Here is a 26,963-nt window from a genome sequence, read left to right on the forward strand (position 1 = left end):
AGGACCAATACCCACTTCCAAAAGCCGACAACCTCTTTGCAATGCTGGCAGGAGGAAAGACATTCACAAAGCTGGATCTGACCTTAGCCTACATGAAGCAGGAACTGGAGGAATCAACACGCATCAACACGCACAAAGGTCTTTTTGTTTATAACAGATGCCTGTTTGGAATCCGATCAGCGGCGGCGATATTCCAGGGAAACATGGAAAGTTTACTGAAGTCGGTCCCGCACACTGTGATCTTCCAGGACAACATCTTGGTCACAGGTTGGAACACAGTCGAGCATCTGCAGAACCTGGAGGAGGTCCTTAGTTGGCTCAACAGCGTGGGGCTCAGGTTAAAATGCTTGAAGTGCATTTTTCTGGCGCCTGAAGTGGAGATCTTGGGAAGGAGGATTGCGGCGGATGGCATCAGGCCCAACAACGTGAAGACGGAGGCAATCGAGAACGCACCAAGGCCACAGAATGTGACAGAGCTGCGGTCATTCCTGGGACTCTTGAACTACTTTGGTAACTTCTTACCGGGTCTCAGCACACTGCTAGAACCACTACATGTCTTACTATGAAAAGGGGGCGAATGGGTTTGGGGCAAAAACCAAGAAAATGCCTTTGTAAAAGCGAGAAAATTGTTATGCTCAAACAAATTGCTTGTGTTGTATGATCCATGTCAGCATTTGGTACTAGCATGTGATGTGTCGTCATATGGCGTCGGGTGTATATTGCAATAAGTTAATGATTTCGGGAAACTGCAACTAGTTGCTTATGTATCCAGGAGTCTGTCTAAGTCTGAGAGAGCCAACAGCATGATTGAAAAAGAAGCGTTAGCGTGCATCTATGGGGTAAAGAAAATGTTTGAGCCACTTATATCCCTATTTTCCGAGAGCAAAGGGATAAATACCAACACATCAGCCCACATCCAGAGATGGACGCTCACGTTGTCCGCATACAACTATGCCACCCGCCACAGGCCAAGCACAGAAAACTGCGCCGATGCTCTCAGTGGGCTGCCCATTGCCACGACGGGTGTGGAAATGGCACAGCCCGCAGATCTAGCCATGGATATGGAAGCAATCACTCGTCACTGCCCGGCAGATCAAAACCTGGACAAGCCAGGACCCCTTATTATCTCTAGTCAAAAGCTGTGTGCTTCATGGGAGCTGGTCCAGTGTCCCAGTGGAAATGCAGGAAGAGTTAAAACTGTTCCAGCGGCGCAAAGATGAAATGTCTATACAGACAGACTGCCTTCTGTGGGGCAATTGAGTAGTGGTCCCTAAGAAGGGCAGAGACACCTTCATCAATGACCTCCACAGTACCCACCCAGGCATCGTAATGATGAAAGCGATAGCCAGATCCCTTGTGTGGTGGCCCGGCATCGATGCGGACTTAGAGTCCTGTGTTCACAGATGAAATACATGTTCGCAGTTAAGCAATGTACCTAAGGAGGCGCCGCTAAGTTTATGGTCTTGGCCCTCCAAACCGTGGTCTAGGGTACACATCGATTATGCAGGCCCGTTCTTGGGTAAAATGTTCCTTGTGGTTGTAGACGCGTACTCCAAGTGGATTGAATGTGAGATAATGTTGGCTAGCACGTCCACTGCCACCACTGAAAGCCTGCGGGCCATGTTTGCCATACACGGCTTACCCGATGTCCTGGTGAGCGACAATGGACCATGTTTTACCAGTGCTGAGTTCAAAGAATTCATGACCCATAATGGGATCAAACATGTCACATCTGCCCCGTTTAAACAAGCGTCCAATGGTCAGGCAGAGAGAGCAGTGCAAACCATCAAGCAAGGCTTGAAGAGGGTAACTGAAGGCTCACTGCAGACTCGCCTATCCTAAGTCCTGCTTAGCTACTGCACGAGACCACACTCACTCAATGGGATCCTACCTGCTGAACTGCTCATGAAAAGAGCACTTAAGACAAGGCTCTCGTTAGTTCACCCTGATCTACATGAACAGGTAGAGAGCAGGCGGCTTCAACAAAGTGCATACCATGATAACGCAAATGTGTCACGCGAGATTGAAGTCAATGATCCTGTATTTGTATTAAATTATGGGCAAGGTCCCAAGTGGCTTCCCAGCACTGTCGTGGCCAAAGAAGAGTAGGGTGTTTCGGGTCAAACTTTCAAATGGACTCATTCACTGGAAATGCTTGGACCAAATCAAACTCAGATTCACGGACTACCCTGAGCAAACCACCTTGGACCCGACCTTTTTTGATCCCCCAAAACACGCCAGTGGCAACCGACACCACAGTTGACCACGAAGCAGAACCCATCATCCACAGCAGCCCTGCAGGGCCCATCACACCAGGCAGGCCAGGAAGGCCAGTTGCACAGCAGCCCAGCAAGGGCCCAACAAATGATTCAACAACACCAGCTTTCACACCGAGACGATCAACCAGGGCAAGAAGGGCCCCAGATCGACTCACATTGTAAATAGTTACACTATTGACTTTGGGGGGGGGAGTGTTGTTATGTATCTGGATTGTATATACCCTGTACAGCCATCAGAGGGCTCATTCCCCAGAGTCCCAACGGATCTCATAATCCCTTGAGAGCACAGGTATTTAAGAGCACTTCACAGGTTGGAGAGGCACTCTGGAGACCTGCAATAAAAGACTAAGCTCACACTTTACTTTGAGCTCACAGTGATCAGTCTGACTCTTTCTCCGTACACTACACCCACAGTATTCCAGGTGTGGTCTAGCTGGGTTTTTCCCATTCACTTAATATCTTTTTGTAATTTTATGCTTCCATCTATACTGTTTATAATGCCACCTTTGTGTCATCAGCCAACTTGGATATGTGGCACTCTATCCCATCCTCTAAATCATTAATAAATGCAGTAAATAGTTGAGGCCCCAACACAGATCCCTGTGAGACAGCACGAGTCACATCCTGCTAGTTAGAGTACCTGAGCTTAATGCATACCCAGGACTGAGTTACAGACTGGAATCTAATTGAGGACATTGGGTGCTTTATATATAGAAGAATGCATACCTGAGAGTAAGTTACAGGCTGGAATCTAATCGAGGGGTTCAGGTGCTTTATATGTAGAATAATGGATACCCAGGAGTGAGTTACAAGCTTGAATCTAATCGAGGAGCTCATATGTTTTATATATAGAATAATGGATATCTGGGAGTGAGTTACAGACTGGAATCTAATTGAGGGGTTCGTATAGTTTATATATAGATTATTGGGAGTGAATTACAGGCTAATCGAGAGGTTCAGATGTGATTAGGTCAAGCCAGCTTCTCGGTCTGTGAGCAAGAAACAAAGTTTATTTAAGAGTTTGAAATGCCAGCTGATGAGGCTATCACTTTTGCTGAATTATCATGTGCGTCACACAGGCCTTTCATTTCAGAATGATATTTATTAACACTTTATAAACTCTACAGACTAAAGCAGCTTAAACCAGGATGTGAGTGTCAGCCAATCAGATCACAGCACCACTGGGTGCCAGAGATCACCTTGTAATCAGAGCAGACAGCCCTTTGAGCAGGCAAGGGATGACAGCAAAATCACCATGCCAACCAGATCAAGACTCCCGTCAATCAGCCGACAGGCTAGCGTGTTGGGTTCTCCTTCCTCAGTTCTGTTCACTTCCAGAATCTATGTTCAATCTGCAAACGCCCCACCCCTGCCCCCTTACCATCTCCAAGATCTATTCGGAATCCCCACCCACATCTGTTTGTTAAACCAAACCCCCTTTGAAAGCCAAAGCCCCTGGAACCTAAGCTCAAACAATGAGCAATTGGATGCAAAGCCCAACGAGTTTACCTGTGTCTTAACAAGTGAGTGCTGGGGCACTAATGTCCCACCCTTTGCCAATAGTGACAATGTTGTCCACTGGCTGTGGCTATGGCTGTAGAGTAGGGTCACACAGTCAGTAATGTATGGGTCTGGGATCGATTTCCGAGCACCATTGCCCATATCCTGAACCCTACTTGGGGAGGAAGCCAACCGGCAGCTTCATTCCTGCCTTGCAACTTTCTATTTGCCCCCCCCTCCCCCCCATCATGTTTTCCTCCTGCAGTCTTGTGTGCCACTGCCCTCCTGATTTCTGCTGAGTTAGTTGATCTCAGCCAGGACAGCTGTTGGCGTGCAACAATTGGCATCGGCACACTGGGGGAAGGGCGAAGGAAAACCAGCCAGTGTTCCCACAGCAGACTGTTGCCCAGCGTGTGTGGGCATCGGTTGAGTGCAGGACAGGCTCAGCTGTGATGCTCCCCAGTGGTTGAATAGACTGGCCACTTGGGTAAGGTACTGATGTGTCACTGGCATCTGTGGGACTCGGCCCCAGCAATGAGCCAGCACCTTCAGGGGAAGAGGAGGTGAGGAGGGTACAAAAGCGACAAAATATTTGGAAAGGTGAGGCAAATCTCTGCTGTTGGCATTGGGAAGATCATTTTAAAGAATAGGAATGGGTGGGGCTGGGGGTGGGGCAGCATTACAGCGACAGTGGGAGAACGCCCCATTTTGTCATACGCCCCACTCTTGAGGGAAAAAAAACATTGTGTGCCCAATTTTGCGAAGGGGCAGCCCCTTATTTTAAAGACACACTCAGGCCGCGAGCAAATCGTAAGCCAATTTTGAGTCGTAAACCGCATCCTGACGTCATCAAGAGCTTTGAAAACCATTTACAGTTGAGTTCACCACAGGCTAGACACTCACTTCAGGGAAAATAATGTCATTTAGAATACATGAAAAGAAAGATTTCTCCAGAACGTCCCCAGGGATCCGTGGCGGAAAATTCCGGTGACTGTCTTGCCGTCCCCGAGTGCTCTTTCTTCACGACCGCAGGAGTAACTTCTTGGTGGACGCGCCGTGCAGGGGGATGGAGTGGCAAGAGGAGTCTGAGAGTGAGAGAGGAGGAGAGAGGGGGATCGAGCTGGCCCGAGTACCCAATACAGCTGCTTCTACGTGCCCAGAAAGATCCCTGTGAAATCCGAGCCGCTTCGAATGGTGACAGGACAACCGGATCTGTTGTCAGCAAAGACGGAGATGTACTGCATGGCCTGTGGAGAGAAGAAAGTCGTCAGGAACCAGGGGCTCAATTCGGTCAGCTTTAGGGAAGACACTTCTTCTGGAAGGGGGAACATGACATGTGTTGGAGATGCCGCATAATCCCAGATGTTAGATTTCCAGTCAGGCTGAAGGTGTTAACTAGTACAAGGTGCAATGCAAGGGTAATTGAATATAATATAATGACCTTGTATGGAATTTAGTTCGGCCCTCATTGGGATTTTGCTATTCTACCTGAAAAATGATATTAGTGAGTTGAGAAGGAATTGGAGATGAAATTTAATGCGGAGAAGTGTAAAGTGATACATTTTGGATGGAAGAATGAGGAGAGGCAATATAAACTAAACGGTACAATTTTAAAGGGGGTGCAGGAACGGAGAGACCTGGGGGTTCACATACATAAGTCTTTGAAAGTGACAGGACAGGTTGGCAAAGCTGTTATAAAATATGTGATCCTTTGTTTTATAAATTGAGACATAGAGTCCAAATGCAGAGGCGATTTGCCAGAATTATATCAGGGATGAAAGACTTCAGTCAAGTGGAGGGACTTGAGAAACTGAGATTATTCTCCTTAGAGTAGGGAAAGTTAAAGCGAGATTTAATAGAGATGTTCAAAATTATGAGGGGGTTTGATAGAGTAATCAAGGAGAAACTGGCAGGAGGGTCAGTAATCAGAGGACACAGATTTAAGATCATTGGCAGAAGAACCGGAGGAGAGATGAGGCAAATTTTTTTACGCAGCGAGTTGTTATGATTTGTAATGCACTGCCTGAAAGGGAGGCGGAAGCAGATTCAATAGTAATCTGAAAAGGAAAAAAATTGCAGGACTATGGGGAAAGAGCGAGAGAGTGAAACTAATTAGAGAGCTCTTTCTAAGATCTGGCACAGGTACAATGAGCTGAATGGCCTCCTTCTGCGCTGTTAGATTCAGTGATGGAGAGTAAATACGCCTGTAGGTGTGGACTGCAGCGGTTCAAGAAGCTGGCTCACTACTACCTTCTCAAGGGCAATTAGAGATGGGCAATAAGTGCTGACCTTGCCAGTGATGCCCACATCCCAAGAACGACTTTAAAAAACGTAATGAGACAAAGAGAAATTGCCAAGGCCATTCTCTGGCACCATAGAAGATCTGCAGGGAAAATGATGTGCATGTTTAAATTAATGATGTAGGTGTCTCAGTGTCGCACTAAGTAAATGAGAACAATACAACTCTATTACTGTACAGCTTGTGTATCAGCTCATGTACAGTATGCACCAGGTAAAAGGAAATGAATCACTCATGCCTGTTACTGTATGGCTTGTGTGGGTCTTAGTGATAGCACCTGTACATGTACAATATTCACCAGGTAAAAAGGAACAATTCAGTTCCATCCAGTACCATATGGCTTGGCATGTCTGTCAGTGTGCACTGCTGCATACATACAGCGGACACCAAGTAAATGGGAATGATACACTATTGTCTCAAACTCAGGTGTGTCTCAGTGTAAGCTCCTGGGCAGATACAGTACACCAGGTAAATGGGAACAATTCACTCTTATCTGGTACAGTATGGTCGGGTGTATTTCAGCAGTACACAATGGGTATTGACGTGTTAAAGGCGAAACCAGCGAAGGCAGATTCAATGGGTGACAAATATTACAGCCGCAATTTTAACCGAACCCAGCAGGAATGGGCCACGTTCAGGTCAGAAGCCTGCTTTACTCCCCATCCGATTTTATTCTGTGTTGACTGCAATGGAGAGTAAAATCCGATGGGGTGTAAAATGGATGTCCAATCAGTTCCCGCCAGGAGGGTTAGATGCAAAACTGTTATACTAACAATTTGTGGCCCATTAGGTTAACAGAGGTTCTCTTGGTCTCCCGCCATAACTTCAGCAGACCAACCCCGCCCCAATAAATGACAGAGACCCAAGGTAATCGGTGTTAGGCCAGAGTTAGAGCACGGCTGCATCCCTAACTCTAGTGAAGAAAGTTCCATGTTACAAATGGCATTCCCTTCATGTCTTCATATTTTATACAATGGTTTTCAGTCACAAGGCAAGTTATCTCATGGTATCTAAAGACAGTCCTATCTAATAGCGATGGAATGTGGAGAGGCACTACATCACAGTCTGATCAAATCACAGCCCTAAATACTGTGCTGATTGAAATCTTACTTAAATACATTCTACTCTTTCTGTCACACATCATTACAGATTACTAGCAACAAGCACAGAGACTGAAGCCCATCCTGGTACAGCATGGCTGAAGTCATTTACACTGAAAGACCGAACATCACATATCATTTCCAGGGGCTGGTTCCAGGACTTCTGCTAAACAAGTTGCTGTTGAATGAATACTCCAGGACAATGAATGTATCCTCCGGTGTAAGAATATACTTATCTTAAAAAATATTACTTATCAGCTGTAGCTCAGTGGGTAGCACTCTTGCCTCTGAGTCAGAAGGTTGTGGGTTCAAGTTCCACTCCAGAGGCTTGAGCACAAAATCCAGGCTGACACTCCAGTGGAGGGCTGCACTATTGGAGGTGCCGTCTTTCAGATTAGATGTTAAACCGAGGCCTTGCCTGCTCCCTTGGGTGAATGCAAAAGATCCCATTGCACTATTTCAAAGAAGAGCTGGGAAGTGCTCTCCAATGTCCTATACAATATTTATCTCTCAACCAACATCACTAAAACAGATGACCTCATTGGTGTTTGTGGGAGTTTGATGTGTGAAAATTGGCTGCCGTGTTTCCTACATTACAACAGTGAATACAGTTCAAAACTATTTCATTGGCTGTAAAGTGCTTTGGGGCATCTTAAGGTCGAGAAAGGCGCTGTAGAAATGCAAGTCTTTCTTTTCTTTTACTTTCTTTCCCAGTTTCTGGATATGAATCAGCGGGCTATATTTTCCAATTGGGCCTCCAATCAGACATTAATCAGGCAGTGCATTGTTAGCCTGACGCTTGGTGCATTGACCTCACCTGTTTTTGTGGGGCCACATTCTTCTACAGGCGAGTTCTCAACCTCTATTGGGCCTGGAGCTCCGAGCTCACTGGAGGAGGGTGGTCAACTGTGTGTAAGTACCCCGGCTATGCTGAGTCAGTGCCTGTGCAGTGTAAATGTGTGTATGTGCTGGTCTCTACTCATGTCTGTACTTATGTGTGTGTGTGTGTGTGTGTGTGTGTGGTCACTGAAGTCCAGACAGCCCAGTGGAGCAGCGTCCGAGCCTAGCGGGGGGGCTGAGGTTGAGCCCGGCGGGAGGGAGGGTGGGGGCCGTGTAGCATTTAATAGCACCAGGGCCGTGGCCCAGGAGCAGCGCAGCATTTAACAGCAGCAGGGTCGGGGCCCGGGGGAGGCGCAACAGAGCTTGGTCTCCAGTTGTCTTGGTTAATCCTCGCCAATGGACCAAGACCTAGCTCTGTCGAGCCCGTGTGGTGGCTGGTGTGCAACGGTCACCACATGTTAAAAAAATCCAGGCACATGCATCTTCCACCCTTTAAGGTGTAACTTACTGTAACACCTGTGAGCCCATCTTTTTTTTGCTGTGAAGTGTGTCATCCTCATCACAAGGGACTGCCCAGCAGTAGTACATGCATGGTGTATGTCAAGGTGTAACATAGAATTTTGCAGCACAAAAACAGGCTCTTCAGCCCAACTGGTCCATTCTCCACACGAGCCTCCTCCCACCTTACTTCATCTCATCCTATCAACATTTCTATTCCTTTCATCTTTATGTCCTCAAAGCTTCCCCTCAACTGCATTTATGCTCAACTACTCCACGTGATAGCAAGTTCCACATTCTAACCACTCTCTGAGTAAAGAAGTTTCTCCTGAACTCTTATTGGATTTATTACTGACTATCTCATATTTATGACCCTTAGTTTCGGATAAGTGGAAATATCTTCTTTACATCGACCCTATCAAACCCCATCATAATTTGAAAGACCTCTTTCAGGTCACCTCTCAGCCTTCTCTTCTCTATAGACAAAAGCCCCAGTATGTTCAATTTTTCCTAATAGTTACAACCTCTCAGTTCTGGTATCATCTTTGTGAATCTTGTTTGCACCTTCCACAGTAATATGTCCTTACTGTACAGTACAAATGCACACGAGGCCCATACTAGAGAGAAGGTGACCAGTCCCTTTATTAGCCAGCACTGAATTGAAGAAAGTGGGTAGAGCTTCCCCTTTTATACCTGAAAGTCCAGGTTAGGAGTGTCTCCCACAAGTTCACCACCTAGTGGTCAGTGTTCTCACGGTGTACAACTTAGGTCAGTTTATACATGGGTTACAATGACAGTTGAATACATGACATCACCTCCTCCCCAAAGTCTTATTGGGATCACAAATTAAGTCTCTCTGGTGGTTTACGCTCCCTTGTAGAGCGCCTGAGTTGGGCTCCGGTTGTTGGGCGCTGGCCTGAGTGTCTGCTGTTTGTGGTGTCTCAGGCCTGTCCGGACTGCCCACAATGACTGGGCTCTCTTCCACTTGGTTCCAGTGTTCGGTCACCTGTGGTGGAATGAACTCTACATCGTGTTCTTGCTCTGCTTCTTCTATGGGGTTGCTGAACCTCCTTTTTGTTTGACCCATGTGTTTGCGGCAGATTTGTCCATTGGTAAGTTTAACTACCAGAATCCTATCGCCCTCTTTAGCAATCACAGTGCCTGCGAGCCATTTGGGCCCTGCAGCGTAGTTGAGGACAAAAACAGGGTCATTGACATCAATACATCGCGGCCTCGCATTCCCATCATGGTAGTCACATTGTGACCGGCGCCTACTCTCAATAATTTCTTTCATGGTGGGGTGCATAAGGGATAACCTGGTTTTGAGCGTCCTTTTCATTAGCAGCTCTGCAGATGGAACCCCTGTGAGCGAGTGTGGTCGGGAGGAGGCGTGATAAGCGGCTTTGTAGGAACCCCCTTGGATTCTGAGCATCCACTGTTTGATTATCTGCACTGCTCGTTCCGCCTGGCCGTTTGAGGCCGGCTTGAACAGTGCCGTTCTGACATGGTTGATACCATTTCCTGCCATGAAGTCCTGGAACTCAATGCTTGTAAAGCACAGGCCATTGTCACTGACCAAGAAGTCCGGTAGACCATGGGTGGCGAACATTGCTCATAGACTTTCTACCATGGCAGATGATGTGCTTAAATTGAGAATGTCACACGCGATCCATTTGGAGTAGGCGTCTACTACAACCAAAAACATTTTTCCCATGAAAGGACCTGCGTAGTCCACATGGATGCGTGACCATGGCTTGGCGGGCCAGGACCAGGGACTAAGGGGGGCTTCCCTGGGCGCATTGCCCAGCTGGGCACACGTGTTGCACCTGCGAACACAAAGTTCCTACATCTATCCATGCCTTCATCGTGACAATGCCCGGGTGCCCATTGTGGCGTTCTCGAATGAATGCCTCTCTGCCCATCTGGGGCACGACTACTCGGTTTCCCCATAGTAGGCAATCGGCCTGAATCGAGAGTTCATCCTTGCGCCTGTGAAATGGTTTAAATTCCTCAGGGCATGCCCCGTACGTGGCTGCCCAGTCCCCATTCAGGACACATTTCTTGACTAAAGACAGTAGTGGGTCTCTATTTGTCCAGACTTTGATCTGACGGGCTGTCACAGGTGAGCCTTTGCTTTCAAAAGCTTCAACAGCCATGACCATCTCAGCAGCATGCTCGGTTGCCCCTCGGTGATGGCTAGTGGGAGCCTGCTGAGTGCATTGGCGCAGTTTTCAGTGCCCGGTCTCTGCCGAATTGTGTAGTCATAGGCGGCTAACGTGAGTGCCCACCTCTGTATGCGGGCCGACGCATTTGCATTTATGGCCTTGTTGTCGGCCAAAAGGGACGTTAGGGGTTTGTGATCTGTCTCCAGCTCAAATTTCCTGCCAAACAGGTACTGGTGCATTTTTTTTACTGCATATATACATGCAAGCGCTTCCTTTTCTACCATCCCGTAGCCCCTTTCTGCCTGGGACAGACTTCTGGAGGCATAAGCTACCAGCTGTAACTGACCCTTGGCATTAACATGCTGCAACACACACCCGACACCATAGGACGACGCATCGCACGTTAACACTAGTTTCTTACATGGGTCATAATGCGTTAACAGATTGTTGGAGCATAACAAATTGTGTGCTCTATCAATAGCCCTTTCCTGGCTGTCCCCCCAGACCCATTCGCGACCTTTGCGTAGGAGCACATGTCTAGCAGCGTCCTCAATTTGGGAAGAAAGTTACCAAAATAGTTCAGGAGCCCCAGGAATGAACACCGTGTTACGGGGTCTGGATGCTCTCTGGATCGCTTCCATTTTGGATGCAGTAGGTCTGATCCCGTCTGCTGCTACCCTCATCATCAGCAATTCTACCTCTGGAGCTAGGAGGATGCACTTCGCCTTTTTCAGTCGCAGACCTACCCGGTCCAGTCTGCGTAGCACCTCCTCCAGGTTATGGAGGTGTTCTTCAGTATCGCAACCCGTGATGAGGATGTCGTCTTGAAAAACCACCGTCCCTGGAATCGACTTTCCATGTTTTGTTGAAAGATTGCGGCGGCCAAGCGAATCCCGAACGGACATCTGTTGTACTCAAACAACCCCTTGTGTGTCGTGATGGTGGTCAGCTTCTTCAACTCACTCGCCAGCTCCTGGGTCAGGTAAGCTGAGGTCAGATCCAATTTTGAAAAAAGTTTGCCACTGGATAGCGTTGCAAAGTGGTCCTCCGCTCTCGGTAGCGGGTACTGGTCTTGGAGTGACACCCGATTGATGGTGGCCTTGTAATCACCACATATCCTGACCGACCCATCCGCCTTGTGCACCGGCACAATCAAGCTCGCCCAGTCACTGAATTCGACTGGCGAGATGATGCCTTCCCTCAGCAGGCGGTCCAATTCGCCTTCTATCTTTTCCCGCATCAAGTACGGCACCGCTCTAGCCTTGTGATGTACTGGCCTGGCGTCCGGGTTTATGTGAATCACTACCACCTTGGTCCCCATGAAAGTTCCAATGCTGGGTTGAAATAGTAAGTCAAATTTGTCCAGGACATGTGAGCATGATATTCGCTCCACAGAAGAAATTGCATTGACATCGCCCCATTTCCAGTTCATGACAGCAAGCCAACTCCTCCCCAGCAGTGCAGGACCGTCCCCCGGGACAGTCCAGAGTGGCAACCTGTTCTCCGAATCTTTGTGGGTCATGACTACCGTGGCGCTGCCTAGCACCGGAATGATCTCCTTTGTATATGTCCGTAGCTGTGCATCAATCGGCAATAATTTTGGCCTCCTGGCCTTGGACGGCCACAACTTGTCGAACTGTTTGATACTCATCAGGGACTGGCTGGCCCCCGTGTCTAGCTCCATTGATACTGGGATGCCATTGAGGAGCACTTTCATCATTATCGGTGGCGTCCTGGTGTATGAACTGTATATATGCTCCACATAAACTCGCTGAGCTTCAGCTTCCAGCGATTTCCCCCAGTGTCCATTTGGCCTCGTAGGGCTTACATCGTGCCTGTCCTCCTCGTACATCAACCTGGCTGCAGGCTTCCTGCACATTCGCGCCAAGTGACTGCTGATCTTGCAATTTCTGCAGGTGTATCGCTGATACCTGCAAGCTCCGGCTGTGTGTTTGCCTCCACTCCTCCAGCATGAGCCGTTGTTGGAAACAAAACGTCCATTGCATGTCGATCGTCTCTGACTGTCTCTGTAACTGTCCTTAAGCGCACCATTAACAGGTGTTGATGGCCCCATTACTGGCCGCATTGTCCATTGCGATGGCATGAATCGCCGTTCAGCTAGCCATTGTCTCTGTTGAATTCCCCCTTTGGGTTCGACTACATGCTCGGGCATGTCCGATTGTCCCTGTCTGCCTGAAGAACTGTGATGCCGCATTAACAATGTTGACTCCCTTTCCATTTGCTGTATTTAAACCAAGATTTTTATCAAACATCATTCTGTCTTTTCCTCCCCTGAGATAAATGTCTGGGCCATCAAAGCCACCATTTCCAGAGTCAAGTCTTTGGTCTCAATCAGTATCCTGAAAACCCCAGTGTGCCCGATGCCCTCAATAAAAAAGTCTCGCAGCATCTCCGCTCTGCATGTATCTGGGAACTTACATAGGCTCGCCAGTCGCCGGAGGTCTGCCACGAAGTCTGGAACGCTTTGCCCTTCTCGCCGCCGGTGCATGTAAAACCGGTGTCTGGCCATATGCATGCTGCTCGCCGGTTTAAAGTGTTCCCAATCAACTTACTGAGCTCTTCAAAAGTCTTGCCCGCCAACTTCTCTGGCGCTAGAAGGTCCTTTATCAGGGAGTATGTCCTGGATCCACAAACCATCAGGAGATGAGCCCTGCGTTTGTCGGCCGAATCCTGTCCCAGCCATTCCTTAGTGATGAAACTTTGCTGCTGTATCTCAATAAAATCGTCCCAATCATCACCAACACAGTACCTCTCGTCTGCTGCTAGTGGCCATGCTTGCATGGTTTAAATCCCAGTTTCTCGTCGCCAATAATATGTCCTTACTATACAGTACAAATGCACACGAGGCCCAAAGTAGAGAAAAGGTCACTCTGTGGACCAGTCCTTTTATTAGCCAGCACTGAAGTGAAGAAGGTGGGTGGAGCTTCCCCTTTTATACCTGAAAGTCCAGGTTAGGAGTGTCTCCCACAAGTTCACCACCTCGTGGTCAGTGTTCTCACAGTGTACAGCTTAGGTCAGTTTCTGCATGGGTTACAATGACAGTTGAATACATGACACACAGTATCTGTATATCTGTTTTATAAAAGGAGACCAGAACTGTTCAAAGTTGTCTAAGTGTGGTCTAATCAAGCTTGTATGTAAGTTTAACATAACTTCTCTGCTTTTCAATTCTATTCCTCTAGAAATGAACCCCAGTGCTTTGCTTAAATTTCTGTGGCATTGTTAACCTGCATTGCTACTTTTAATGATTTGTGAATCTATACTCTTAGATCCCTTTGCTCTTCTATGCCATTTAGCCTCCGTATTCCTCTGATCAAAATACACCACCTCACACTTATCGATATTGAAATTCATTTGTCATTTACATGCCCATTCTGAACATTTGTTAACGTCTTGTATTTTGTTGCAGTCGCCCTCAGTATTAACTACATCCCCAGTTCGGTGTTGTCAGTAAATACTGATACTGGACTTCTGATTCCCAAGTCCAAATCATCTATGTAAATGGTGAATGGCAGTGATCCCAGCACTGATCCCTGTGGAATAACACTTTACACCTTCCAACAGTCTGAGCAATTGCCTTTAACCCTTCCTCTCAGTTTTCTGTTTGTGTATGTATGTGCACATGCATAGTATGGTGCATGCGTATGTGTGTTTGCGTTTATGTGTACATGTATGGTGTATGTATGTGTCTGTGTGTATATGTGTATACACATGTGTATAAGGGTATGAATGTGATGCATTCACAGGCTTGTATATATATTTTTTATGTTTGGAGTTGAATTTTTCTGCGAGTGTAAAAATAGACAAGTGTGCAGGACACCAGCAGGAGTGAAGATGAGATAAATCAGGATGCAGTGATTAGGTTTTAAAAAGTCTGTAGACTGTAAGACTGATGGAAGTGGAGTTGCAAATAGTTGTGGTTCAGGGAAGAAATGAGTTAGTAGGAGAGTGCATTGAGGCTTGAGTCCAACAGCGAGGATACGAGGGGGGGTGGCGGGGTTGGTGGGGGGGGAGGAGGAAAGGGGATTTGGGGTTTTGGTGGAACAAGAGAGGACGGGTCAGAGGAGCACTAACCATTGTAACATCAATAAAATAGAGAGGTGAAGGTTGGAGGTGAGAGCACGATCACCGATTGGATGTTTTCTATTTATATATGTTCTCTAATATACATCAGTGCACCTATACATGTCTATTTATTGGTGAATGTGTGTAGTTCACATCTGGTGAAGGATTATAGTGCTTGGGAATGGAACACTAGCTCTTTATTGCACTTTGCAAAATTCCTTGAAATCTTAAGTGCAATATCAACATACAGGTATTTAAGTAATTAATACATTCCAAACACATTTTCAGACTTAACTCGTGGAGGCAAATAAACAGTTGGACTTAAAATTTTGTCCCTGCTGTGCTGTCTCTTGTCATGCCAGCATGCCGTGTGTGGCTGTACATTAAAGAGTTGTCACTGATAAACACACCGGCCTCTAAATTGATTTGCGCCTGAATTCAGCTCCGAGTCCAGTGGCAGATGGTAAGCGCCGTGCTGAAACTGAGCAGCAGGAGGTTCGGACAATATTAGTCCTGTTACGTCAGTGAGACGCAACCAGCATTCTCGGGTCACCAGGTGTGCCCCACGAGGCAAGTGCCATGGTCCCAAAGAAGGTGAAGATTAGCTGGCGGGGCTGCCGGCACTGGAGCAAAGGTGAGTCCAGGAGGGAGGGTGAAAATTGGGACAGGAGGAGATTGGGGAGGGTTGGAGATCGTGAGAAGAGGAGATCTGGGAGGGGTGGAGATTGGGATAAGAGGAGATCGGGGACAGGTGGAGATGGGACCGGGTAAGGATAGGGGATAGGAGGAGATCGTTGATAGGAAGAGATCAGGGAGGGGTGGAGATTGGGGAGGGGTGGAGATTGGGGAGGGTTGGAGATCGGGGAGGGATGGAGATCGGGGAGGGGTGGAGATCGGGGAGGGGTGGAGATCGGGAGAGGAGGTAGTCAGAGCACTCCTGCTTCTGGCTCCACATTCAGAGAAGGTTTTTAACTTACCTTTTTATGGCAGTCTCTTACGGTCCCTTTAAGGATGGTTGGTTTGTCGTCTCTGTGCCTGAGGGAACTGGCTGCAGCACGCTGCACTCAGACACCAACCGATTTTGGGATGAAGTCTGAAATAGGCGTTATGTTCCCGATTTGCTTACACCTGTTTCAAGCGGTCGACTACAGAGCACCCTTATCCCGTAGGGAATGAGCATGTGCACATCGCACCCCATATTGGACCTTTCAGCACCTGTGTTATGCTGATCCAATTTCTAGGCCATCAAATGGGACTGAATTCTTCCCACTTACCTTATATGTGTTGTACAGGCACAGGAACAGAAAGTGAGATGCACAGTCGCCATACAGGAGTCAATCGTTCCCTTTTACCCTTTGTGAATAGCACAGGCACGGGAGCTAAGATACGCACAAGCTGACAGGAATGAATTGTTCCCTTTTACTGTGTGTAATATATGTGACACATGCAGAGACTGTAGTTACAATCTGACGTTGTCTGCAAGTCCTGGTTAATTGCCTGTTGGTCTGATTCATGGAGGACAGATACATGAGGTGCATTACAAGATGGATCTCTTACCTGCAGATAGAGGGCGCCACTGACAAACATGGTGAATATTTGACTGTTGCTATCCAGGCCATAAACTGTTTCCAGGGAGCTGTCAGAGAGGCAGAGAGATTGTTCTATGTTATTTGTAATGATTTTGAAAACGTATTTTTAATTGATTAGCTCGCCCTGATCCTTAACCTGTCCAGACTCCCTCCAATTTTCCCAAGGAAGAAGCTTGCTCTCCCTCCCACAGTGACTGAGATGGGTCACGAGCAAGGTAGGGTGATTGACATAGTATGACCCACTGCTCCATGGCACTCCAAGCTCTGCCCTGAAATCTAAACTTTAGGTAAAATGCCCCTTGGCAACGGGGGCGGGGAGGGTGAGGGTTGGATATTTATCACCAACATCTTACTCTGTCGTATAAATTAAAACACAGAAGGAGGGCATTTGCCCCTTGCACCTGTGCCAATGCTAACTCTTTAACTGGAGCTATCTACTTGAATACAATTTCCCTGCACTTACCCCATATCCTTTTACCTTCTTCCTTTTCAAATATTTATCAAATTCTATTCTTTCTGTTCCAGCTTCATGAACCTTGCAATAAATCTTTCACATGCTATTTTCTCGTCTCCTGAACTCTAAACCTCCTTGCTTTATTGTGCAATTGGAGAACACTATTCACACTGAGAGATATATTTACCCATGTGTGCCACACACGAGCTGTACAGTAAGAGACAAAAACAAATCTTCCTCATTTACCCTGTTTTTACAGTATACAATATTTCTTATGGTAGTGGAATAGTAATGTATACTTGTCATATAGTAATATTGTATGGTATTTTGTATGGTTTGCCATATAGTACCTTTGTAATATAATATAATGATATTGGTAATAATATAGCAATGTATGGCTATGGTATAATGTTTTATAGTAGTAATATAAAGTTGTAATATTACAATATTGTATGGTTATAATGCAGTACAATTGTATCCTTATAGCTTTAATATACTACTAAGGTATGGTTGTAATATTGAATGATTGTAGTATAGCAGCAGTGTTTATTTGCAATATAGTAATGCTGGATGGTTGTAGTATAGTAACATTGTATGACTGTAATATAGGAATATTGTACAACTGTAATTCTTTCCCTAAACCTCTCGACCTCATTCTCCGTTCTCCTTTAAGAGGCTTCTTAAAACTTACCTCCTTATGGGCTCAATTTTCCCCAGTATTTGCACTGGTTTTTTTTGGAGTAGGCTGCTTTTTCTGGCCGAACTTAAAAATTCCCAGTTTTCCCAATCAATTTGCACCAGCGTAACTCAGTTAGTTACGTTTTTTTTAGGTAAGTTTTTTTTTCTCTGGGTGGCGGTGTGAGCTGTGAGGAGGACAGTAAAAGGCTGGACAGGTTAGGTGAGTGGGCAAATGATGTCAGGCTAACCGGTCTATAATTACCCGTTTTCTCTCTCCCTCCTTTTTTAAACAGTGGTGTTACATTAGCTACCCTCCAGTCCATAGGAACTGATCCAGAGTCGATAGACTGTTGGAAAATGATCACCAATGCATCCACTATTTCTATGGCCACTTCCTTAAGTACTCTGAGATGCAGACTATCAGGCCCCGGGGATTTATCGGCCTTCAATCCCATCAATTTCCCTAACACAATTTCCCGCTTTATAAGGATATCCTGCAGTTCCTGCTTCTCACTAGACCCTCGGTCCCCTAGTATTTCCGGAAGGTTATTTGTGTCTTCCTTCATGAAAACAGAACCAAAGTATTTGTTTAACTGGTCCGCCATTTCTTTGTTCCCCATTATAAATTCACCTGAATCTGACTGCAAGGGACCTACGTTTGTTTTCGCTAACTTTAGAATTTTTTTTTGGTGTACTTGGGCCCCAAAAAATCAGACGTAACTCTTCAAGTACTCCAAAAAAATGCTTTGGGGAAAATTGAGCCCATGATTTCCTTATATGGCTTGGTGTCAAATGTTATCTGATTATGCTCCTATGAAGTAACTTGGGATGTTTTACCACGTTAAATGTGCTATATAACTGCAAGTTATTGTTGTAGGGTACTAGTTATGGTCCTGGACTCAAACCGAGATGGTGTCAGTTCAAATCCCTGCACGGCAAGTTGGGACAATGTCTGACATCGAGGTGCATGCACAGTGTACAGTACCAGATGGGAGTGAATTGTCACCCGTAACCAGGATATCAGGGGCTGTGCTGTATATACAAAGGTTTTGCTTAGCCGAAGACAAGTGTTAGTTTCACGACTAAATCTTTTCCTTCTAGTTGCTGCTTGTCCAGACAAAGCAACATCAAAACTGTGCGTCAGGGATAAGAGCAGAAAAAGACTGCAGGGCCAATCACTGCCAGTGAAAGAGGCTCTGTTTTTATGCTCAGACAGGACTGAGCTTTGTTTGAATTTTTGTTGCAGACAGTGAAAGGGATGAGAGGAAGATGCAGAGATTATAATCTGTCCACAGTAACTGCAGATCCTGTAAATAGATCTCATTCAGTTCCTTTAAGCACACACGCAGGGAATGTGGGCTGCTTTTCCTGCTCAGGATCAGCAAAACTGCCGCTGGAAAAAAAAACCTTTCTAACTATTTTCAGATAAGGACCTCAGCACTGGGGGAATTAAACTCTTTCCATTTTAGGTCACCACTGTAAGCATCAAACATTCCCAAGTCAGGTACAATACAGGTTAGCTACAGAGCAAATATACATAAGAACATAAGAAATAGGAGCAGGAGTAGGCCACCTGGGCCCCTCGAGCCTGCTCCACCATTTAACAAGATCATGGCTGATCCAATCTTGACCTCAACTCCACTTCTCTGCCCTCTTCCCATAACCCTTGACTCCCCTATAGTTCAAAAATCTGTCTATCTCCGCCTTAAGTATATTTAAAGACCCAGTCTCCACAGCTCTCTGGGGCAGAGAATTCCAAAGATTCATGACCCTCTGAGAGAAGAAATTCCTCCTCATCTCAGTTTTAAATGGGCAATCCCTTATTCTGAAACTATGCCCCCTAATTCTAGATTCTCCCATGAGGGGAAACGTCCTCTCTGCATCTACCCTGTCAAGCCCCCTCAGAATCTTATATGTTTCAATAAGATCACCTCTCATTCTTCAAGACTGCAATGAGTAAAGGCCCAACCTGTTCAATCTTTCCTCATAAGACAACCCCTTCATCTCAGGAATCAACTTAGTGAACCTTCTCTGAACTGCCTCCAATTCAAGTATATCCTTCATTAAATAAGGAGACCAAAACTGTACGCAGTACTCCGGGTGTGGTCTCACCAACACGCTGTACATTGTAGCAAGACTTCCCTATTTTTATACTCTATCCCCCTTTGCAATAAAGGCCAACATTTCATTTGCCTTCCTAATTACTTGCTGTACCTGCATGCTAACATTTTGTGTTTCATATACAAGGACCCCCCAGATCCCTCTGTACCACAATATTTTGTAGTCTCTCTCCATTTAAGTAATAATTTGCTTTTTTATTCTTCCTACCAAAGTGGATAACCTCACATTTTCTCACATTATACTCCATCTGCCATATTTTTGCCCACTCACTTTATCTATATGCCCTTCTTTGTGTCCTCCTCACAACTTGCTTTCCCACCCATCTTTGTATCATCAGCAAACTTGGCTACATTACACTCGGTCCCTTCATCCAACTCATTAATATAGATTGTAAATAGTTGAGGCCACAGCACTGATCCCTGTGGCACCCCACTAGTTACAATTTGCCAATCTGAAAATTACCCATTTATCCCAACTGTCTACTTTCTGTTCGTTAGCCAATCCTCTATCCACGCTAATATATTACTCCCAACCCCATGTGTTCTTATCTTGTGCAGTAACCTTATATGTGGCCCCTTATCGAATGCCTTCTGCAGATCCAAATATACTGCATCTACTGGTTCCCCTTTATCCAACCTGCTCGTTACATCTTCAAAGAACTCCAGCAAATTTATCAAACAGGATTTCCCTTTCATAAAACCATGCTGACTCTGCTTGACTATATTATGATTTTCTAAATGTCCTGCTACTACTTCCTTAATGATGTACTCCAGCATTTCCCAATAACAGATGTTAGGCTAACTGGTCATAGTTTCATGCTTTCTCCCTCCCTTCTTGAATAGGGGCGTTACATTTGTAGTTTTCCAATCTGCTGGGACCTCTCTAGAATCCAGGGAATTTTGGTAGATTATAACCAATGCATCCACTATCTCTACAGCCACTTCTTTTAAGACCCTAGGATGCAGACCATCAGGTTCAGGGGACTTGTCCACCTTCAGTTCCATTATTTTGCCTAATACTTTTTCTCTGGTGATAGTGGTTGTTTTAAGTTCCTCCCTCTTTATAGCCCCTTGATTATTATTATTGGGATGCTTTTAACGTCTTCTTCCATGAAGACCGATACAAAATATTTGTTCAAAGTCTCTGCCATTTCTCTGTTTCCCATTATTTATTCCCCAGTCTCATCCTCTAAGGGATCAATGTTTACTTTAGCTACTCTCTTCCTTTTTATATACCTGCAGAAGCTCTAACTGTCTGTTTTTATATTTCTTGCTAGTTTACTCTCATAATCTATCTTCTCCCCTTTTATTTATTTTTTTAGTCATCCTTTGCTGTTTCAAAAAATTTCCCAATCCTCTGGCTTACCAGTAATCTTCGCAACATTGTATGTCTTCGTTTTCAATTTGATACCATCCTTAATTTCCTTTGTTAGCCATGGATGGTTCATCCTTCTTGTAGAGTGTTTCTTTCTCACTGGAATATATCTTTGCTGAGAGTTATGAAATATCTCCTTTAATGTCTGCCACTGCTTATCGACCATCTTGGCCTTTAATCTATTTTACCAATACACTTTAGCCAACTCTGTCTTCATACCTTTGGAATTGTCTTTATTTAAGTTCAGGCCACTAGTTTGAGACCCAAATATCTCACCCTCAAACTGAATTTGAAATTCTAACATGCTACGATCACTCTTCCCTAGATGATCCTTTACTACGAGATCATTAATTACAGATCGAAAATAGCCTGCTCCCTGGTTGGTTCCTACATTGCCCTTTCTAGCACTCCCATGACAAGTAAAACACTGGCTGGATTTAGAGTAAAGTTGCTCTTTTGTGCTATATGAAGCTCTCCCAAGTATGGAACAACACAGGTTAGATACAGAGTAATGCTCCCTCTACAGTATCTTATCAAAACTCCCAGCTGAGCTACATCTGGGTTAGATGCTGAGTAAGGGTGTCTCTACAATATCCCATCAAATATTCCCAGGATAGGTACACCGTGAGTTAGATTCAAAGTAAAACTGTCACTATACGATCAACCTAGTTGATTTTTTTTAGGTTACTAACATAGTAGATAATGGAGTGTCTAGAATAACAACATAACGTCTTTAACGTAGTAAAACGTTTCAAGGCACTTCACAGGAGTATTATAAGCCAAAAAATTTGACACTGAGCCACATAAGGAGAAATTAGGACAGATGACCAAAAGTTTAGTCAAAGAGGTAGATTTTAAGAAGCATCTTAAAGGAGGAAAGAGAGGTAGAGAGGCTGAGAGGCTTAGACAGGGAATTCCAGAGCTTAGGACCTAAGGAACAGAAGGCACGGCCACCAATGGTTGAGCGATTATAATCAGGGATGCTCAGGAGGGCAGAATTAGAGGAGCGCAGATATCTCAGGGGTTTACGGGGATGCAGGAGGTTACAGAGATGGTGAGGGGCGAGGTTATGGAGGGATTTGAAAACAAGGATGAGAATTTTGAAATCGAGGCGTTGCTTAACCGGGAGCCAATGTACGTCAGTTAGCACCAATGGTGATGGGTGAATGGGACATTGTGAAAATTAGGACATGGCCAGCCAAGTTTTGGGTCACCTCAAGTTTATGTGGGTTGAATATAGGAGGCCAGCCTGGAGTGCATTGGAATAGTCAAGTCTAGAGGTAACAAAGGCATGGACGAGGGCTTCAGCAGTGGATGAGCTGAGGTAAGGTCGGAGGCGGGCGATGTTACGGAGGTGGAAATAAGCGGTCTTAGTTATGCTGCGGATATGTGGTTGGAAGCTCATTTCAGGGTCAAATGTGACACCCAGGTTGCGAACAGTGTGGTTCAGCCTCAGACAGAAGTTAGGGAGATGGATGGAGTCAGTGCTGGGGAACAGAATTTATGGTGGGGACCGAAAACAATGGCTTCGGTCGTCCCAGTATTTAATTGGAGAAAAGTTCTGCTCAGCCAGAACTGGATGTCGGGATGTTATTTAAATGGACTTGCAGAAGCCATTCGATAAGATTCCACACAAGAGACTGTAAGCAAAAATGAAAGCACATGGAATTGGAGACAACATTTTTATATAGGTTGTGGAATTGATTTGGAGGTACGGGTATGGATAATGGGTATGTAGTCTAATTAACAGGATGTGACTAGTGATGTTCCCCAGGGATCTATACTGGGGCCTCAGCTTTTCACTATTATCAATGATTTAGATGAAGGAATAGAGAGCCGCATATCCAAATTTGCTGATGGCACTAAGTTAGGTGGCACAGCAAATAATGTTGATGGGAGCAGAAAGTTACAAAGGGACATCGCTAGATTAAGTGAGTGGGCTAAACTGTGACAGATAGACTTCAATTTGGGGAAGTGTGATGTCATCCACTTTGGACCTATGACAGATTAGGAAAAGGGGAGGTGCAAAGAGACCTGGGTGTCATGGTACATCAGTCATTGAAGGTTGGCATGCAGGTACAGCAGGCGGTTAAGAAAGCAAATGACATGTTGGCCTTCATAGCGAGGGGATTTGAGTACAGGGGCAGGGAGGTGTTGCTACAGTTGTACAGGGCCTTGGTGAGGCCACACCTGGAGTATTGTGTACAGTTTTGGTCTCCTAACCTGAGGAAGGACATTCTTGCTATTGAGGGAGTGCAGCGAAGGTTCACCAGACTGATTCCCGGGATGGTGGGACTGACCTATCAAGAAAGACTGGATCAACTGGGCTTGTATTCACTGGAGTTCAGAAGAATGAGAGGGGACCTCATAGAAACGTTTAAAGTTCTGACGGGGTTAGACAGGTTAGATGCAGGAAGAATGTTCCCAATGTTGGGGAAGTCCAGAACCAGGGGACAGAGTCTAAGGATAAGGAGTAAGCCATTTAGGACCGAGATGAGGAGGAATTTCTTCACCCAGAGAGTGGTGAACGTGTGGAATTCTCTACCACAGAAAGTTGTTGAGGCCAATTCACTAAATATATTCAAAAAGGAGTTAGGTGAAGTCCTTACTACTAGGGGGATCAAGGGGTATGGTGAGAAAGCAGGAATGGGGTACTGAAGTTGCATGTTCAGCCGTGAACTCATTGAATGGCGGTGCAGGCTAGAAGGGCCGAATGGCCTACTCCTGCACCTATTTTCTATGTTTCTATGTTTCTATGGAGCAGAATATTTTCTAAATGGTGAGAAGCAAGGAACTGTGGAGGAGCAGAGAGATTTAGGGGGTCCATGTACAGAAATCACTAACAACTGGTGAACAGGTACAAAAGAAAAGGCTCATAGAATCATAGAAATTTACAGCACGGAAAGAGGCCATTTCGGCCCATCGTGTCCACGCTGGCTGACCAGGAGCTATCCAGCCAAATCCCAGTTTCCAGCTCTTGGTCTGTAGCCCTGTAGGTTACTGCACTTTAAGTGCACATCCAAGTACTTTTTAAATATGGTGAGGGTTTCTGCCTCGACCACCCTTTCTGGTCGTAAGTTCCAGACTCCCACCACCCTCCGGGTGAAGTAATGTTCCCTTATATCACCCCAAAATCTCCCCCCAATTACTTTAAATCTATGCCTCCTGGTTGTTGACCCCTCTGCCAAGGGAAACAGGTCCTTCCTATCCACTTTATTCAAGCCCCTCATAATTTTATACACCTCAATCAGGTCTCCCCTCAGCCTCTTCTGATCCAAAGAAAACAGACCCAGCATCTCCAATCATTCCTCATAGCCAACAACATTCTTGTAAATCTCCTCTGCACCCTTTCCAGTGCAATCACATCTTCCTGTACCGGCCACCATATGTTAAAAAAAATCTACGCATAGGCATCATCCACCCTTCAATATGTAGTTCAGGGGACCTGGAATGTTAGGTCCTTCATTGAAACACCTGTGAACTCATCCTGTTTTGGTGTGGAAGCAAGTCATCCTCGATACGAGGGACTGCCTAAGAAGAAGAAGATGTCAAGAAGCAATTCTTCACACAAACATTACAGCAAAATTTTAAAGGGGCAAAGTGTGTTAAAAAGACAAGCCTGAAGGCTCTGTGCCTCAATGCGAGGAGTATCCGTGATAAGGTGGACGAATTAACTGCGCAGGCAGCAATGAACGAATATGATATAATTGGCATCATGGAGACATGGCTCCAGGGTGACCAAGGCTGGGAACTAAACATCCAGGGGTATTCAACATTCAGGAAGGATAGACAGAAAGGAAAAGGAGGCGGGGTAGCGTTGTTAGTTAAAGAGGAAATTAAAGCAATTGTAAGGAAGGACATTAGCTTGGATGATGTGGAATCGGTATGGGTGGAGCTACGGAATACCAAAGGACAGAAAACGCTAGTGGGAGTTGTGTACAGACCACCAAACAGTAGTAGTGAGGTTGAGGACAGCATCAAATAAGAAATAAGGGATGCGTGCAATAAAGGTACAGCAATTTTCATAGGCGACTTTAATCTACATGTAGATTGGGCTAACCAAACTGGTAGCAATGCGGTGGAGGAGGATTTCCTGGAGTGTATTAGGGATGGTTTTCTAGACCGATATGTCGAGGAACCAACTAGAGGGCTGGCCATCCTAGACTGGATGATATGTAATGAGAAAGGACTAAATAGCAATCTTGTTGTGCGAGGCCCTTGGGGAAGAGTGATCATAACATGGTAGAATTCTTTATTAAGATAGAGAGTGACACAGTTAATTCAGAGACTAGGGTCCTGAACTTAAGGAAAGGTAACTTCGATGGTATCAGACGCGAATCGGCTAGAATAGACTGGCGAATGATACTTAAAGTTTTGACGGTGGATAGGCAAGGGCAAACATTTAAAGATCACATGGGTGAACTTCAACAATTCTACATCCCTGTCTGGATTAAAAATAAAACGGGGACGGTGGCTCAACTGTGGCTAACAAGAGAAATTAAGGATAGTGTTAGATCCAAGGAAGAGGCATATACATTAGCCAGAAAAAGCAGCAAATCTGAGGACTGGGAAAAATTTAGGATTCAGCAGAGGAGGACAAAGGGTCTAATTAAGAGGAGGAAAATAGAGTATGAGAGGAAGCTTGCTGGGAACATAAAAACTGACTGCAAAAGCTTCTAAAGATATGTGAAGAGAAAAAGATTAGTGAAGATAAATGTAGGTCCTTTGCAGTCAGATTCAGGTGAATTTATAATGGGGAACAAAGAAATGGTAGACCAGTTGAACAAATACTTTGGTTCTGTCTTCACAAAGGAAGACACAAATAACCTTCCGGAAATACTAGGGGACCGAGGGTCGAGTGAGAAGGAGGAACTGAAGGAAATCCTTATTAGGCGTGAAATTGTGTTAGGGAAATTTATAGGATTGAAGGCTGATAAATCCCCGGGGCCTGATGGTCTGCATCCCAGAGTACTTAAGGAAGTGGCCCTAGAAATAGTGGATGCATTGATGATCATTTTCCAACAGTCTATCGACTCTGGATCAATTCCTATGGACTGGAGGGTAGCTAATGTAACACCACTGTTTAAAAAAGGAGGGAGAGAGAAAACGGGTAATTATAGACCGGTTAGCCTGACACCAGTAGTGGGGAAAATGTTGGAATTAATTATTAAAGATGAAATAGCAGCACATTTGGAAAGCAGTGACAGGATCGGTCCAAGTCAGCATGGATTTATGAAAGGGAAATCATGCTTGACAAATCTTCCAGAATTTTTTTGAGGATGCAACTAATAGAGTGGACAAGGGAGAACCAGTGGATGTGGTGTATTTGGACTATCAAAAGGTTTTTGACAAGGTCCCACACAAGAGATTGGTGTGCAAAATTGGGGGTAATGTACTGCCATGGATAGAGAACTGGTTGGCAGACAGGAAACAGAGAGTCGGGATAAATGGGTCCTTTTCAGAATGGCAGGCAGTGACTAGTGGGATGCCGCAGGGCTCAGTGCTGGGACCCCAACTATTTACAATATACATTAATGATTTAGATGAAGGAATTGAGTGTAATATCTCCAAGTTTGCAAATGACACTAAGCTGGGTGGCAGTGTGAGCTGTGAGGAGGACGCTAGAAGGCTGCAAGGTGACTTGGACAGGTTACGTGAGTGGGCAAATGCATGGCAGATGCAGTATAATCTGGATAAATGTGAGATTATCTGCTTTGGTGGCAAAATCATGAAGGCAGAATATTATCTGAATGGTGGCAGATTAGGAAAAGGGGAGGTGCAATGAGACCTGGGTGTCATGGTACATCAGTCATTGAAAGTTGGCATGCAGGTACAGCAGGCGGTGAAGAAGACAAATGGTATGTTGGCCTTCATAGCTAGGGGATTTGAGTATAGGAGCAGAGAGGTTTTACTGCAGTTGTACAGGGCCTTGGTGAGGCCTCACCTGGAATATTGTGTTCAGTTTTGGTCTCCTAATCTG

General features: G+C 45.5%; 1 protein-coding gene across 1 annotated transcript in view; it reads right to left on the bottom strand.

Moving 5' to 3' along the window:
* Window positions 1-3,697: 3,697 nt before the first annotated feature.
* LOC139265263 (adipolin-like) overlaps window positions 3,698-26,963 on the bottom strand; it is a 100,714-nt gene continuing 77,448 nt past the window's right edge. The window contains exons 7-8 of the mRNA XM_070882204.1: window positions 16,325-16,403; window positions 3,698-5,026 (exon numbers count right to left, since the gene is read on the bottom strand). Of these exons, the coding sequence (XP_070738305.1) occupies window positions 4,928-5,026; window positions 16,325-16,403 (178 nt within the window). The 3' untranslated portion in view covers window positions 3,698-4,927. The remainder of the gene's footprint in view (window positions 5,027-16,324; window positions 16,404-26,963) is intronic.

This window comes from Pristiophorus japonicus, chromosome 6, assembly GCF_044704955.1.
Source record: "Pristiophorus japonicus isolate sPriJap1 chromosome 6, sPriJap1.hap1, whole genome shotgun sequence".
In the NCBI taxonomy this organism is placed as follows: Eukaryota; Metazoa; Chordata; class Chondrichthyes; family Pristiophoridae; genus Pristiophorus; species Pristiophorus japonicus.